Raw genomic sequence first — 18,551 nt, 5'->3', positions numbered from 1 at the left:
ATATCGGAGGGGTATATATTCTATGAAGTGGCTAGAATGAGTGTGTAGCCAGGGCAGTTTGTGGATAGAAGTGACAAACCCCATCTGTTGTTTCATCACAAGTAATAGTCATTGACATGTTACGTTAAAGCCCCACCCTATTTCAGTTTACCCAACCCATTTGCTTGCTTCTTATAACCCCACCTTTCTTTGAAGTCACCAGCCACCACTGCCACCAAAACAAGGAGGGGGAAGGAGGACAGGGATGGTGACAGAGTCAAAAGTGCCAGTTCAGATCTGTCTTTACAGTTAGTACATAACTGTCATAGCTGACATTGGGGGGTTCATTTACATCACTGATGGGACTGAATTGTATCCTTGACCTTTTGGGTGATTCCCATGAAAAGATGCACCAAATAATGGTGGCCAGAAAGAAGACCTAGACCTGGAGAACATATCCAGCTTGCAGTGCTTTGTTAAATTGCTTACTGTTGTTCACATAGCAGCCACATAAATAACATCCACTGAAACATTTTTAAAAAAACATTTCAAAGTATCCACCACCCTAACTGAATGACTATTTACAAATTCCAACAAAGTCTTACACAATTTCTGACAACAAAAATGTATACACTGTGAAAGCCAAACAGACAGGATGCAGAGTCATAGGGTTGACTTGGATAATTCGAAATACAAGTTCTTTTTGGAAAATTAAATGAAAATATGTGGTTCCTTCCTTATGTACTTTGTTCTGTCCAATGAAAGCTCCATTCTTTGTACACATCCACACATAAATGTAGCCATTCCCCACAGTTAGGGTAATCAGGGAAAAATGGAAAGCTAGTTGATTGATTAATATTAGCTTCTGTGACTGCTTTCAGTATAAAAGAATACATTTTCTTGGGTACTCCATCTTTGTGAAAAATATGAAAACCTGAGTTGGCAAACAAGGCTTAAAGTTCAGAAATCCTTCTAGCTGAGGTATCAAATACAGGAACAGTCTTACTTGAAATATATTTAACTCTGCAAAAGAGGCCAGTTCAAAATGATTTGGTAAACTTCTCCAGGGCAAAGTATATGTGTCAAAGAGGAACCAGAGACTTACTGGAGGCCATAAAGCAGGAAGGTGCTCCTTAAGAAGGGTTTTATAGACTCTGAGTAAAGCTAAAGAGAAGGAATTGGCACTTTGGTAAAAATGCATTACAGCTATCAGGTGGACCATAACAGATGAGAAGCAAAGCCTTAATCAAAAATCTGTTATAAATACTTAAAAACACTAAGAAAAGCAGTTGTGAAAGGGTTTTGCAGTGGCACAAAGGAGAAAAAAGTCTGTTACAATAAGTCTTCCTTGTTCCATGACTCTTTTCAAAGGTAAAGATTTGGAACACCGGTTCAGGATACAAAAAGGGTCCTTGACCATCACAGGAACTAGAGAAACTAAGTAGATAACCCAAGGTAGTGAAGGTCCAAAGGAGGTTTGCCATGTGCATGACATAGGAGATTCTTTGAAGACTGTAACAATTAAGAGGCTTCTTAGAAGAAAAAGAGGTGTTGGATGAATGTAAGGAATGATCCATCAACCCATAATATGTCACTCAATAAAAACTGTACTACTACACTGAGTCAGACAATTAGGAATGCTAAGCATGGATATGAATTAACCCAAGGAAGGAATGCACAGAGCAATAAGAAAGCTTTTTATTAATAAGTTAAGCATTACAGTTAGTGCAAAACTTTATGATGCTGATGTATGTATCTACTTCAGAATGATAAAGTAATAGCAGACTCAACACTTCGGTTAATAATTTTGCAATTTTTTTTTTTGTAACGCAGGCTTGGTATGTGCTTATTGATAAGTTTGAGCATTTAGACGTAGAGTGTCATTGTCTAAATATAACAAAGCAGATGGTTAAGAATGTGCTGGAAATGGGAAAAGTTAATACTGCGCAGGTCATGATAAAATAGACTATTTTTATTGTCCATAAAGAACTTTTATTAGTGTTATGCAAACAACTGCCTTGTCCCAAGATATAGTTTTCCTTTTTGGAAAAGACATGACAGTGGATATGATCTATATAGATCTTCCTGATGCCTTCAGTTCATTTCTCCGTTGTGTATTCATTAGGCATTTAAAGAAATAAAGTTTAATAGCTTTGCAGTTAAATGTATAGTTAATCGGTTAAAGGATAGGGAAGAAAGGATCTATATTCAAGGTATAAAGTCCAAGGAATTTAACATTTTGAGGGGTGTTCCTCAGAGATTGGTGTTCTGTCCCTTTTTATTTCATATATTTATGCCCTCTTTTCCAGCAGCAGGTAGATGTTCTTTTAGTCAATCTGCATATCATATTAAAATTGCAGGTACTTCTACCTCAATGCATGATCAATTTGAGATTTACAAATATTTAAGTAGTATTTTGGTATGGACAGAATTGAATGAGGTTGATATTAATGAATCCAAATGCAAAATTATGCATACGGGAATGCATAATGTGAGCTGCCCTTACAGTGCAAACAGCACGGTTATTGTGGAATGCAAGTTATTTGAATAAGTAGGTAGAATAATTGATTGTACTTTCAGGTTGGAGGATCAGGTAAACAAAATTTTGAGGAATCCCTACTGTATGATTAGAATACTAATAGGAACAATATCTTAATGAATACGTTGGTAATGATAAATGTTTATGAAACTGCTGTAAGACCTTTAATGGAATATGGTGCTAGTGTTTGTATATATTCCACAGTTAATAGGTTAGAAAAAGTGCAGAAATATTTTACTAAAACATTAAAGGAGTGTATAACCTTTAATGTATGAGACTTAGGAAATTTAAAGTATACTCTTTTATTGTCATATAGTAGCATATATAATCTGGGTGTTCAGATGTTTGAAAGATGAACACATTTGTTCACTACGAATTTGTTTTGTACAGCATAATGAGAGTATAAGGATCAATCAACTATTTGTTGATAATAAGAGGGCAAATTCCAAATTAGCTAGGAGATTTCTTTCAGAAAACAGCTGCCCAAAGGCAGAACTTAGTATCACTGGAAATCATACAGGTAAATAGTGTAGAGGTATTTAAAACAAAATTGTACCTATTGACCGAAGACAGGGTTTGTCCTCATGGAGGAAGGCCTGTAATCATCTCTGCTAAGATCTATGTCCTATTATAAACACTGAAATGAAACACTGATTCATTCAGTCGGAATACATTTGCAAAGTGAGAAGGATGGCCTTCATTTCCAGAATGCTGATGTGCAGATTGGCCCTGTGGGTCAACCATGTGCCTTGGATTGACTGCAACAAGTAATGTACCTGCATCAGAGAGCAGAGGTACCCATAATCACAACCATCTGGGGGTGAGGCCTTGAAATTATCTGCTGAGAGAAAGTTCTTGTGTCCACTATGAAAGGTGTTTCTTTTTTGTTTTTTTACTACTAGCATAGTTTGATTTGAGCATCTAAAGGAACTGTAAGCTGTCCCTGATGAAATATGAGAGGCCAATGAAGAAGCCACATGTGAAATCAGGCATGGATCACCATGAACAGAGTGCATGAAGTAAATCCCATGATCAAAGACAGACAAAAGTATTGAATCTCCTTAAAAGAAATGGGGAACAGTGAACTAGATGGATTGAATCTCGTCTGGTGTAAGAATGGTTCAACAAGTCAAAGTATACGAATGCTGCCCATAAAAATGGTTGACTGTGTCTGCATCATCTGGAATTGTACTGTGTTTGTTGTTTTTCACAAATATTATAATTGCATAAAAAGTGAATCCCCTGAGGAATCAGCATGTAAATAGTAGGGGCTTCTAAGAACCAGCCATCCAGGTAACAAAAAACTCAGAACCTTGTGGCCTGTGAGTCACTACCACCCTTCATTTGAAGAACACCCTGGAGGCTATGATGAGACCATACAGCACTATTTGGAACTGAAAATGACTGGTTTCTCTCTGCTGGACTCCTTGGTGAACTTGATGGGCAGGTAGGCATCTTGGAGTTCCAAAGAGCACATCCAATTTCCTTCAGGTAAACAGGGTTGGATGGACTGCTCTATAACCATGCAAAAGGACTGTTTGGAATGTGCTTATTTAGGCCACTCAAATCAAGAATTGGCAAGAGGTCATGTTGTCTTTTCGAGTTCCAAAAAAGAACCTTGAGAATAAGCCCAAAGCTTTCTGATCTTCTGAGACTTCTTGGATGCCCCTACTTTTAATCGGTATCTGGACCTCAAATACGGCTACAGCTTTCTGATGGCATGTGGCATTTGAATGAGGGATACACTTCAGCTAGAAGATGGTCAAGAAGAGAATGGAAAAGCCTTCAGATATTACATCACTGTACTGCGGCCTTCAACATGGACAAGTGGAGGGAGATGTGACATTCTGTTCAAGGGATATCAGTTGGGCAAAGACTCAGGGAGTAGACTGCAGCCATCATGAAGGGTGACCATAGTATTCCTGGTTGTTTTGTCATATACTTCTCCACTGGATGCTCAGTTATTCTGAGAGTTGCCACATACCCTGCTGCCTTTACCACAATCCTAAAATTATTCTGTTAGGAGTGAGAAAACCATAGCTGATGTTGACTCTACTGATTCCACGAAAACGAATGCTGAGGAGACAGAATACCACCAGTATCAGTATATCACTTCCTTAACTCAGCTTTTTCAGCTGGAACAAGTATTAAACCTCCATCAAACTGGCCTTCATGATGACATCTTTAGAGTTTTTAGGAAATTAATTAGGCAAGGCAAGTCAGGACAATGAGCAATCAGTCCTAAGCCTGCCACCCAGATAAGGCCCTGTATAGCACTGTAGGCCAGGTGCATGGGCACGTTATCCAGCAAACTAAGGGTTGACATCTGTGACTGTACTTTAATTTTAAATTCTGAGCCTGGCAAACCTTCCAAAGTGCAAGCAGAGTTATCAAGTAGCTCCTTCTGGAACCTCAATATAGTTTAACACCATCAGATCATTGTTTATAAAAAATAACACTTCCTCAGTCCATCTATCACTCACAGCTCTTTATTAGGGGGGTAACCATAAAGGCGTGTGGTTCATGAGGTTTTTTTTTAAAGCAGTTTACATAATTATGGAGTCTACTAATGGGATTTGTAAGGATGACAAGGGGTGCCAGAAGGCTTCATTAAGGGTGAGTTATATCTTAAGAGATTGTTCTGAGAGTCATTTTGATTTAACCTTGATGATCATCAAACATTTTCTAAAGTTGAGGACATCAGGTGGTAGTGGGAGTCAGCTTCATTGTCATCACCAAGGTCTGGAGTGGGGTAATCATTGGGAGAGACTTTACATACCCTCTTACACTTAGCCTTGTCCCCAGACCTTGGATGGAGGAAAAAGATTAAGAGAATCCATCCTGCTAAGTCCACTTGAGGTTCTCTGTCCTGGGCTGGGTGGGATTGGATGTCAATAGCAGTAGGCAAATAGGGTCCTTGGGCCACAATATGAATCACTGGAGTTTAGAACTGGCATCAACCACTAACTCAAGGTTGAAGCCAGTGACCCCAAGGAATCAATGCCAAAAAGAAAAGATTCTCAAACCAAAGTAGACAAGGTTTCGCCTATCAGCTTTCTCAGTGCTGTGAGTACAAAGATATTTTCTTTATTAAACATATTTAAAGTGAAAGACTGTGGTTCTAGATTTTCCTTAGAAATATTTGTCCAGCTGTCCATGTTGATCATCCTATAAATACAGGTCACCTCTATTTATTGAACATATATTTGTTTGAAAAGTGTAAATAGGGGATGTTTTGCTGAACAAATGTTTGTGTTGCCAAAACAGGTAGGTGGGTTGTATTTTGGGTGTGGATCGTATAGGTTTGTAGGTTATGGACAGAGTTGGAGTTAGATAAGAGGATACATTTAGTTTGTGTAAGTGTTTGCAGCTTAGTGTTACAGCCTAAGTTAAAGTAAGCAGTGCTGTGTGTGTGTGTGTGTGTGTGTGTGTGTGTGTGTGTGTGTGTGTGTGTGTGTGTGTGTGTGTGTGTGCGTGCGTGCAGTGCGTGTGTGTGTCTGTGTGTGTGTCTGTGTGTGTGTGTGTGTGTGTGTGTGTGTGTGTGTGTGTGTGTGTGTGTGTGTGTGTGTGTGTGTGTGTGTGTGTGTGTGTGTGTGTGGGTGCGTGAGCATATGTTTGGATGTAATTAATGTGTATCCAAACTGTCTTGTGTAATGGTTGCAGTAGTGCTGTGATAATTTTTCTACAATAAGTTATACAGTTAGGTTTAGGAGCATGGAAGGATTAGAGTTAGGGTTATCAAGTGTTACTAAGGTGATGCAGGGGGTTAAATGGACTTGACCAGTTAAAGTAGACCCTTTTATAACATTTAAAATATTTAAATGCTTTGCTCATAAGAAACACTTAGAATTTTCCTCAACCTGAGCACATTTTGTAAAGAACAACAGGCATTTTGCATATTTTTTATCTTATTACAAAGAGTTTAACTTCTATGTCTGGAGTGCTTCTCTATAGACACTGAGTTCTTCATAATACTTTCACAAAGAGCTACAGTCATCTTGTGCGATTGTCTATATGAATAAATAAAGTGAAACACATATGCTGTTCACATTATTTTTGGTTTCTTGACTTTCTCAACTCAAAGCAAAGAATAAAAAGGTCACACAGACAAACCAATTAGTAAAAACTACAAGAAAAACCCAGTCATGCTAGAGTTTTCACTTTGTGATACCTTAATCCTCCTATAATATAGGCCTATGTGATATATGCAAATGACCCCTTCAGGACATCAAGTGTTTCAGCTATATGACTTCTAAATGTCCATGACTTTTTACTTTATTCATTTTTAAGTCTTTATGGATTCATTCAGACCAGTAAAGTCAAAATCCATACTAATGTCTTTCGGCTTTTCCCGGTTAGGGGTCACCATAGCGGAATTCCGGTCTGCTAATGAATGGCAGTGGATTTTTATGGTGTTGAGGTGCCAGCCCAACCTTCAAAGAAGGCACACCCATTCACACACGCACCTACCTGTATGTCTTTAAATGTCACTCAACCACGGGGACGACATGCAAAATCCACACATAAGGAGCTCCAGCCAAGAATCGAACCAGAGAACCTCTTGCTGTGAGGCGACAATGCTGACCACTGCACCACCATGGCCAAAATCCATAAAGAATTAAAAAAGAATAAAGTAAAAAGTCATGGACATTTTAAAGCAATATGTCCTGAACTGGTCATTTGTGTATATCCCACAGGCCTCTGTTACAAGAGGTTTGAGGTATCACACAGTGAAAACTCTAGCTTGGCTAGGTTGTTCTTGTAGTTTTTACTAAATGATTACTGAACTCAGGAAAACATTGCTCTGTTTACAAGATTTTGTGTTGTTTCACCAAGACAAATATAAAAACACAATTTTTTGTATTATTTCAAGTCAGTGACAGAGCTAACCACCCAGTGGTGAGAATATTGGATTGGGGTTGGCATAATGGTTAAGGTGCTTACTTCACAGACACAATGTACAGGGTTTGATTCTCCCCAATGAATGGTACACTGGTTAAGTTTAAAATGGCCCACAGAGGCAGCTAGCCTAATTCCTACCTATGAAACGATGAAAGTCATTGTTGATGTGAAATAAGATAGATGTTGTCTTATTGTCATGTTCAGCTATAACTGGATTGATTTGTTTTCCCAAAATTGTATGTATAATGCACTTATTGTAATTATCATTGGTTGTAGCTGATGTAAAATGTTTCTGGAAAATTATAAATTATGGCATTTTTGCTAAGCTTGCTTATCTTCATGAATGAACATGGGAGAACAGAATTTTTTTATTATTACATTTTTAGGCTTGGAAAAGCACAGTTTCACTTGAGACAGCAAAAACTGCTAAGGTTATTACTTTTGCAGCCTATCATAACTCAAGGCTGTGTCTCAGAGCGGACATCTATAATGTTAAAATACATGATTTATACCAGATGTTTTCAGTAATTTTAATGCATCGTGATTACATCTACATCTGTTCTCAAAGACATGACAGTCTTCTACTTTTAAGATGCATCTTGGGTTTTAATAAGGTTAACTTTTGTCATCTTCTATGGAAATCAAACTTAAAACAACTTGACATTTGTTGCAAAGCTAGCAATATAAATTACACACCTGGGATGAAATATGAAATGTGGCCTTCACAAGGCGTACCTTAGTGTATGTCATTCTAATGAGATGCATAACAAGGGCACAATATGGCCACATAAATCTATGCCTACATTTATGATGTAATGTTTAATATAAAATATTATATCTCAAAAGGACAACAGTTTTAACTAAAAGTCCAGCATCGCTAAAACTCTAATTAGATCTTATATACATGTGCATATCACCATGTTTCTGCCTTTACCTTTGTGGCAATATCTTCCTCCAAATCCAGGAAGGCATCTACATTTTCCTGGTCTCAGACATTCACCACCATTTTTGCACTTCGGGTAGCAGGTAGCTGAAATATATTTATAGGAAAATTCACTATGATTGAAAGAGGTATACAAATATTTGTAAAATAAGGATGGTTAAACATAACATTTCTTTCAAAACTAGCATGAAAGTCATCAGACTTAAGAACACTGATCTCATCACCAATTAATGCATCGCTGACAAGAAAAACTAGAGAATTGCTGAAATATGTTGATTTGCTTAATGCAATTGTTCACAGACTGTGTCATGGAGCATGATATAACAGAAATCTTTCTTTGTCAAAGTAAATCTAGGGGAAAAATTCCACAGTAATATAATGGTACAGATGGCAACATGAGAAAAACCTGAGAATCATTGCTACATAAACATTGAGTTTTTTTAAATCATCACAAAGCATATTGCTTCCCTTTTAAGCAAATTTTCTTATAATTGCAAATTATATTAACTTCCCTTTTAATACAGCTTCAAGAATGTCACAAAAAAGCACAATCTCAACATTATAATCCCCGTTTCCTGCCTGAATTCGCTTCTCTTTTTTCGTTGAACTCCCTTTTATTATTGTGGAATTGTGTAGTATTTCTCCACTCACGGCCTAAAACAGATATATGTCAGACCATTGGTGGCACCGTGGTGCATCAGATAGCATTGTCTCCTCAAAGCAAGAGGTTTGCCTTCTGTGTGGAGTCTCCATATTCTCTCTGTGTTTGCGTGGGTTTTCTCCTGGTGCTCCAGTTTCCTTCCACAGTCCAAAGATATACAGTAGGTAGACTGGACACTCTAGAATGCATGCAATTGTTTTGGTAAGGAAGAAAGAATGCAGCAGGGTCAGTCACCTGGCAGTATATACTATGGCTCTAGATGATTAGCACTGGTGAAATGATACCCTGACCCCATGTACAAAAACAGGGTCAGTCACCTGGCAGTATATACCATGGCTCTAGATGATTAGCACTGGTGAAATGATACCCTGACCCCATGTACAAAAACAGGGTCAGTCACCTGGCAGTATATACCATGGCTCTAGATGATTAGCACTGGTGAAATGATACCCTGACCCCATGTACAAAAACAGGGTCAGTCACCTGGCAGTATATACCATGGCTCTAGATGATTAGCACTGGTGAAATAATACCCTGACCCCATGTTCAAAAACAGGGTCAGTCACCTGGCAGTATATACCATGGCTCTAGATGATTAGCACTGGTGAAATGATACCCTGACCCCATGTACAAAAACAGGGTCAGTCACCTGGCAGTATATACCATGGCTCTAGATGATTAGCACTGTTGAAATGATACCCTGACCCCATGTACAAAAACAGGGTCAGTCACCTGGCAGTATATACCATGGCTCTAGATGATTAGCACTGGTGAAATGATACCCTGACCCCATGTACAAAAACAGGGTTAGTCACCTGGCAGTATATACCATGGCTCTAGATGATTAGCACTGATGAAATGATACCCTGACCCCATGTACAAAAACAGGGTTAGTCACCTGGCAGTATATACCATGGCTCTAGATGATTAGCACTGGTGAAATGATACCCTGACCCCATGTACAAAACAGGGTTAGTCACCTGGCAGTATATACCATGGCTCTAGATGATTAGCACTGGTGAAATGATACCCTGACCCCATGTACAAAAACAGGGTCAGTCACCTGGCAGTATATACCATGACTCTAGATGATTAGCACTGGTGAAATGATACCCTGACCCCATGTACAAAAACAGGGTCAGTCACCTGGCAGTATATACCATGGCTCTAGATGATTAGCACTGGTGAAATAATACCCTGACCCCATGTTCAAAAACAGGGTCAGTCACCTGGCAGTATATACCATGGCTCTAGATGATTAGCACTGGTGAAATGATACCCTGACCCCATGTTCAAAAACAGGGTCAGTCACCTGGCAGTATATACCATGGCTCTAGATGATTAGCACTGGTGAAATGATACCCTGACCCCATGTACAAAAACAGGGTCAGTCACCTGGCAGTGTATACCATGGCTCTAGATGATTAGCACTGTTGAAATGATACCCTGACCCCATGTACAAAAACAGGGTCAGTCACCTGGCAGTATATACCATGGCTCTAGATGATTAGCACTGGTGAAATGATACCCTGACCCCATGTACAAAAACAGGGTTAGTCACCTGGCAGTATATACCATGGCTCTAGATGATTAGCACTGGTGAAATAATACCCTGACCCCATGTTCAAAAACAGGGTCAGTCACCTGGCAATATATACCATGGCTCTAGATGATTAGCACTGGTGAAATGATACCCTGACCCCATGTACAAAAACAGGGTTAGTCACCTGGCAGTATATACCATGACTCTAGATGATTAGCACTGGTGAAATGATACCCTGACCCCATGTACAAAAAACAGGGTCAGTCACCTGGCAGTATATACCATGGCTCTAGATGATTGCACTGTTGAAATGATAACCTGACCCCATGTACAAAAACAGGGTCAGTCACCTGGCAGTATATACCATGGCTCTAGATGATTGCACTGTTGAAATGATACCCTGACCCCATGTACAAAAATGGGAAAAAGGGTTGTGGATGTACATGCCAGATCATTACTACATATAAATGTTCTGTTCTAAGCCATCTCACTTATCCGCTCTCCTTTCTAGTACTTTAATTATTATATTGCCTACTCTTTAACATTTAGCAACTACACACTCTCACTAGAGTTACCCACTACTATGAGCATCTCATCATAAAGAATCCTCCAGTACTTAGTTATTTTGATTTATACATGAAACTATACGTTCATAAATATGGCTGTATTTTTGCCAAAATCCCATGTTCTACCCAAAATGATTAATGTATACACACACACACACACACACACACACACACACACACACACACACACACACACACACACACACACACATACACAAACCAGAAGGTCAACAGATGTTAGAGGTCGACAATTCCTAGAGTTGGGTAAAATATGCCTTCCCTGGGGAACTGTGCAATCTCAAAGTTTGTATATATAACTAACAGATGTGTGGACTTGCCCCCCTGTAAAAACAATGTGTGAGATTTGGCATGGTCTAGGGTTATGCTTGGATGATGCATGTAAACATGTCAACATATTTTCTTTTCGGTTTTTACATGTCAGTGTTACTAACACTGACATTTGGGAGTTTCAGTTTATGTACAGTCACATACACATATACACACACACAGTTTCCTAGTAAACAACAATAAATAAACTTTATCTATGTATTTTATATGATTTGTCATTGCACACATTTTGACATGTGCTAAAATGCTGGTGACTTTCATCAGTGGTATAGTTTGTCAAATTATGTAGTGGTCAAACTTCAGCAGATTGACCGTTACATAATTCAGTAGTTTTTTTTCCCCTTTCTATGAAGTTAGTGTTTTTAATTTGACTAATTGCAAATGTAACCTATTAGTTTATATTTCTGATTACTTTGTTTTAGGTGATTTTGGTGGTGATAAATGACAATTACCAGTGAGTTTGTTCAGTGTTTTATGTTTCAAACAAACTCATTGGTCATTATTCATTATACACACACACACACACACGTTTTTGTTGGGGCAAAAAAGACAGAATGCACAAATAAGTGAATTTTTATGGATTATATATGGTTGAAATTAATTTTATGTAGGGTAGGCAGGCAGGAGTGAGCAGGAAAATTTAAGTTTGAATGGAAAAGTGGTGGTTGTGTAGATGTGCAAGACTGTTGCAGCAGTTGTTCTGAACATGTAAGTGTTTGCGGGTAAGATAAGAGGATAAATACAGTGATGTGCAGTACATGTTTTGTGTTGTGCTCTATGCCCTTTTGTCTTGTATAATGGTATTGTTAGGGAAAGGTTTATTAGTAATGTAGTGAAGAGAAGGGTAGGGTTAGGGTAGGGTTAGGGCTAGCACACATGGATAAGATAGTGCAGGCAGCTTTGTTAGTGGGAAAGAAGTGTTCAGTGTTTTGTGATTCACTCTTATGAGTCAATCAGTGTTTTATGATTCTTTTTTCTTCTACCATTTGTGATTCTCTCTTTTGAGTTTTTTACCTTCCATGAGGCAACTATATATATGTGTGGGTACTGCATATTGTCAGGCATTCATTTATTCAACATAATGAAATGCAAATGTTTTTGTATGAATGTTTGTTTTATCCAATGACAATATTGCTGAATACTTCTTTTGTCAAAACAGATGTGTGTGTGTGCGTGTGTGTGTGTGTGTGTGTGTGTGTGTGTGTGTGTGTGTGTGTGTGTATGTGTGTACATTAGTGTTAGGGTAGGGGTTAGGTAAAAGGTATCACAAAATTTTTTTTAAGGTGCAGAGTTAGAGTTAAGGTTAGAGGCAGGAGCAGGGTTGTAGGGGTTAGGGTTAGCATACATTATTAAGGTGGAATGGGTGGGGGGAGCTTATGAACAGTTTTGTTGCATGTACATAAACAAAGCTAGAAACGGAATGATGCACTGTGTTCCACAGAGAAGTATTCTTGCTAGTTTATTACAAGGTATTACTAGAAACATTGTTGTTTGGTGGTAGAGAACAATCCAAGCATGATAGCTCTGTCTGACACTTTTGTTTTTCAGTATACTCAGCTTCAGCCTGGATGCATAACTGATTTTCTGGACCACTTTACACCATACATAATACAAATTAAACAATTATAAAGGACTAACAGGGTGATTGCTTATTGTATTTTAATTATGTATTTAGTTATTGTGTTAACTAATTATGTTGATTTGGGACCAATGCAGTCTGCCTGTTACTTATCCAGAGACCCTCAATATGAAAGTGGAAACTGAATAAATCAGATTTAGGACTATAGGATGAAACTTCCTAGACGCTCATAGCTTTAGCCTGTACATTATATTGTCAGACAAGTAAAAACAACAAAATGTGGTGTCCTTTGGTTGTGTACTATATCACAACAGGACTAATCATTTGCATGCAGACAAGTCACAGAGAAAACAAAGACAAAAAAAAACCACCCAGGCTGAACCCTCTCAACCATACTAATCCTTTCTCATTTCTCACTTCATTTCTGTCTTTCTTATCTGCCATTCTTCTAATTTCTCCTGCCCCATAATTTGTTTCTCTCCAAATGTTTATTTCTTAATTCCCCCATATAATTGTAACAAGTCCTCTGATATGTATTATAATTTCTGATGCTTTACTCTACTGCATGTCAACAGTTTTATGTGTATAAGCTTGTATCCCATGATCTTCTCTTTGTATAGTATATATGCAGCAAATGTTATTAATCCCTTAGCTTACTCAAACTGTTCATTTAATATAATGTTTTTTTCTCTTTTGTACTTCTAAGCAAAATATTTACTGCTGTCTTAGTGTGTAACGTTAATAAGTCTTCTTTAGCAAAAATTTTGTAATGTATAATAATTGTAGTACCTTTTCATGTAAAACTGGAGTTTTTCTCCCTGGGCCTGTACTAAAAATGGGTACCTCCGGGCCTAGTTGGACTTTCCCAGTAGACAAATGACAATAAATAAATAAATAAGAAACAGGAAACAATTCTTATCTATAGGCTATGTATGGAGATAGCTGACATGACACAAGGGCAAGAACGTCTACTCAGAATTTTATTGATATGTGCACTGAATATAATCTTAATACTACAGGTGATGTGAATGGAAGTCCTCAAACAGGTTCTTGGGGCCAGCACCAAAGTAAATTTCTTGGATATATGAACTGTCCAGCAAACTTTTCTCATGATCCTTACACCTCTGGATCTACAGTACCAAACATCTCCTAAAAACTCTTATACATGGGCTTGCCAGTGAAATAACTGGCACTGGCCACCACTGACAGAAGAAACCAAAACATGTTCCAAGAAGGCTAACCACTGGCTAAACCTAGATGGTGATCACATCCATATTACTGCAAAGATCAGGTTTTTCTTGGTGTGAGGTCAAAATCATACTTATAAATTGGATAATTGCTTCATGTCATGGCAATGTCCAGATTATAAAATAAGCAAATACTTAGATGACGATTACTAGAAGGAAGCCAAGAAGACATTCAGTGATGTATCTAGGTATGCATATACCTCAACCCTGAAATAAACAGCATCTAGAGATGACGCTGCTCTAACCTTCTGGGTGACATAAACATTTTATAAAGCAAGCATCATGCCCATAGCATATGCATACTAATCTTTTTTGATATATGTGTCCTCAGGGATATATTAAGGAGGATTCTGAATCAAATGAACTGGCTTAATGGAATGAGCAACAAAATACAGTGAAAACCTCCCTACCCATTCTTTTTCTGAGGCTCAGAAAGAACTGCAAAACCAAACCAAGGTCACTGGTTCACTATGACTAGATGACCACCATCTTTGACAACATAAAATGAGTTAGTGTTACAAGCACCAGGATGACAGGGATCAGTACAGATAATGCAGAGTCAGGCAGTGGACAACTGTTTACAACCAAGAATGTTTTATTTCTGGTAAGCCCAATGACTTATCCATACAGTTACTGCTAGTCAGTATCTGACATGAAACACAACACTTCCCTTGAATTTATTCTCCAGCACGAGGTAAAGAAATGGATCAGAAAAAATGTCTATAGACTACCATGTGCCCTAAGGAAGAATCAGTATTGTCCTGCATGGGCCATGGCTGCAAGGGCTGAAGAAACAATGTAAATGTACCAATCGTCATGGTGCCTACAATGGGCTAAGTTATCTTGTATGTTGCTACCTTGCTGTAAATATTCTGTAAACCATGCATTGTCTGGAGACTGGAGAATAAAAGACCTTCAAATATATGCAGTATTAACACACATATTACTCTGATGTTTTGTTACTTTGGAGTTTTTAGATGAATTATCTTTCTCATATATTTACTCCATAAAAGTGCCTCAGAATAGGGGCATAGCTGAAAAAATTCCAAATGAGCCTGTCTACTTACCTATTTGCAAAACAAATATATGGTCATCACACTTTGAAAAATGAGAACGCAAATGATTTTTTTTGTGGGGGGGGGGGGTGTCGGCAGTCCTGGTTTATCAGATTAGGTTCTAGAGACAGAGGACAGATTCCTGCTGAGTAGTGGGATCTCATCACCAATGTTGGTGCTTGGTATTTGAATTCTAGAAATATCACTCCCAACTTCTGTGCATAATGATAGTGAAAAGCTGATTTGCACAAGTGAGTAAAAAATGTAGGAAACATACTAACCAACCCAACAACTGTAATTCAGATGCATGGCCAATTTTATAACGAAGGAGAAAAAGTACTTCTGCATATTCTAAATACATATATGTGTGTGTGTGTGTGTGTGTGTGTGTGTGTGTGTGTGTGTGTGTGTGTGTGTGTGTGTGTGTGTATATATATATATATATATATATATATATATATACACACACACACACTATATATATATATATATATATATATATATATATATATATCTATGTGTGTGTGTGTATACATATATATATATATATATATATATATATATATATATATACACACACACACACACACACATATATATATATATATATATATATATATATATATATATATATATACAAACAACGGAAATTATGGCACGGGGAGAATATTGGGTTAAAAAGTAAGAGCACATTTAATCCCCCCTACATCCACAACTAAGAAATTTTGATAGACAAGTTGAGAGTGATCTTAGGAAAGCAATGCAAGAGAATAAAGTCCATTTTAATCTCTCCATAGAAGAGAGGCTACTTGATGATTTAAGAGGGAATAAATATGTGAGAATAATTAAGCCTGATAAAGGGGGGGAGATTATTTTAATGAACTCTATAGTATACAGTATGTACAGGAAAGATGATGGAACTCCTTAATGATAAAAATAAATATTCTAGAGTTTCTAGAAATTAAATAAATATAGCTTACTATTGAATAGATTTTACTTTGAGGGGATTACTGAAGGACGAGATGATTGATCAAAAACATTTTCCATATTTATGTGTAAATGAGCCTGTGGTACCATTTATATTTGGTATTCCTAAAGTCCATAAAAACTTGAATGACCCCCCCCCCCTTTAGGCCAGTTGTAGCGGCTAATGGTTCAAAAACACATTCAAAAGTTAAATTTTTAAAATTAAAATTGAAAAAAATTGGACAGAACAAGATGGAATTTTAAAAGACTCCTGGGAATTTTTATAGTGTGCGAATAATTGTTTGTATAAGAAGGAACTGATATTTGTCACAAGAGATATACAGGACCTGTTCTCAGTAATACCTCTAAAAACAGGATTACAGTGATTTGAGGAAGCACTATTAGAAAATGAACAGGTATCAAATGATGGCTTTAAATTATATTTAGAATTAATGGAAATGGTTCTGGTCAATAAGTTTTTTATTTGAAGGGGAGCTTTTAAGCAGGAAAAAGGTGTAGCAACAGGCACCTACTGTGCGCCTGCCTATGCCAATATAATTTTATTCGTTTGGGGACAAAAACATATTTTTGGTTCCATTTATGAGAAGAAATGGAATTTTTATAGAAGGTTCCTGGACAATATGTGTATTTTCTGGACTGGAAGTGAGGAAGAGTCCACACAACTAGCAACAATGAGAAAATCAAGACCACTGCTTCAAACTCAAAAGTATTTTATTCTCTAGCACCTCAGTACAAAACCTTCCAGGAATTACCTTTGTCTCTGTTATGGTCTGAAGCCATAAAGACAACTAGTCCATACAACCAGCAATAATGAGAAAATCAAGACCACTGGTTCAGTCCCAAAAGTATTTTATTCTCTAGCCCCTAGGTACAAAACCTTCCAGGAGTTACCTTTGTCTAAGAAAGAATTTAGGAAATTTATGGACTATTTGAATAATACCACACATTTTCTTAAATTTACTTATAATGCAAGTAAGAACAAAATGGTCTATCTAGATGTAACAGTACATAAGATGGATGGGATTGAAGGATTTAAAACCACTACATACAGGAAGGAAACCTCTTCCAATTCTTACTTATAATTTATATGTGCCCACCCTTATAGTTTTAAAAGAAGTATAGTGAAAGGGCAGTGTATAAGTGGGTCAAGGATGACCTTAGATGAACTAGATTTTGAGGAAGAGTGTAATAAATTCAAAATGATGTTTTGTGAAAGGAAATATCCATTAAAATTTGTAGAAGAAATCATGACAGAAGTGAAATAAGGGAGACAAGACAAATATAAATATAGTTTAGGGAATGGGCAGGATTATGTAAGGTTTGGAAACAACTCTAAGGGGGAATCAGATTAGACAGAACAAACAAGAGAGGTAAAAAGGATCATATATTATGAATTATAATACCGGTACATATATCATAAGAGAAGAGTGAAGACAAATTGGAAAAGATTTTCTTATTTGGATTTAGAGGGTTTGTTTAAGGAACCTTTGAATTTTGTGTAAAAAGGGTGGCAATATTAAGGAAATATTGGAAAATAATAGATGTGGGAGTAATGTTTTTTGAAGAAAGGGAACTTTTAAATATGGAGCATGTACCCAATGCCCTTATGTAGTGAATAAGGATTTGGTTTACCTGGAGGTGAGAAATAGATTGATTCAAGCAGAGACATACTCAAATTGCAATAGCAGTGGGGTGGTTTACATAGGTTTGTGTAAAAAATGTAATGCATTTTCTATTGGGAAAACCACACGGAAACTAAACAAAGAATATATGAACATCTAAATGACATAAAAAGTAGGGACGGAAGAAATGCATTATATAAACACACTTTAAACTGCCATCAAGCTGCTTTTGAATTTTTTGTGATAGAGGAAGTAAAAAGGACCCTAGGGGAGGGCCGTGGGAGACAAAAATAGAATATAGGGAACTATACTGGCAGTTAATATTGGAAGCAAATAGCAAGCCAGGGTTGAATGAATTTGTCTCCGTAGTCCCAGTGTTAAAACTTAGAACTGCTAGACCATGAATAAACACTCACATCTTACTACCTTTTTTATCATTTTTTTGTTTTTAATAATTTTATTAGATTGTCCAGTTGATGGCAGTGGTGTACCATTGTTAGTTTTAATGGGTAGTTTACATAGACTTACAGGCTAAAATTTAACAGCTAGTCTTTTTTAAATCCTTCTCGGTTTGGGATTA

General features: G+C 37.3%; 1 protein-coding gene across 1 annotated transcript in view; it reads right to left on the bottom strand.

Annotated features, from left to right (window-relative positions):
- LOC122798086 (von Willebrand factor D and EGF domain-containing protein-like) overlaps positions 1 to 18,551 on the bottom strand; it is a 78,266-nt gene that overhangs the window by 19,562 nt on the left and 40,153 nt on the right. The window contains exon 2 of the mRNA XM_044066753.1: positions 8,355 to 8,450. Within this exon, the coding sequence (XP_043922688.1) occupies positions 8,355 to 8,450 (96 nt within the window). The remainder of the gene's footprint in view (positions 1 to 8,354; positions 8,451 to 18,551) is intronic.

The sequence above is a fragment of the Protopterus annectens genome, chromosome 3.part1 (assembly GCF_019279795.1).
Source record: "Protopterus annectens isolate FY-2018-M chromosome 3.part1, PAN1.0, whole genome shotgun sequence".
NCBI lineage: Eukaryota > Metazoa > Chordata > Ceratodontiformes > Protopteridae > Protopterus > Protopterus annectens.
The sequence above is the reverse complement of the archived record's forward strand: the minus strand, read 5'-3'. Positions and strand labels throughout refer to the sequence as shown.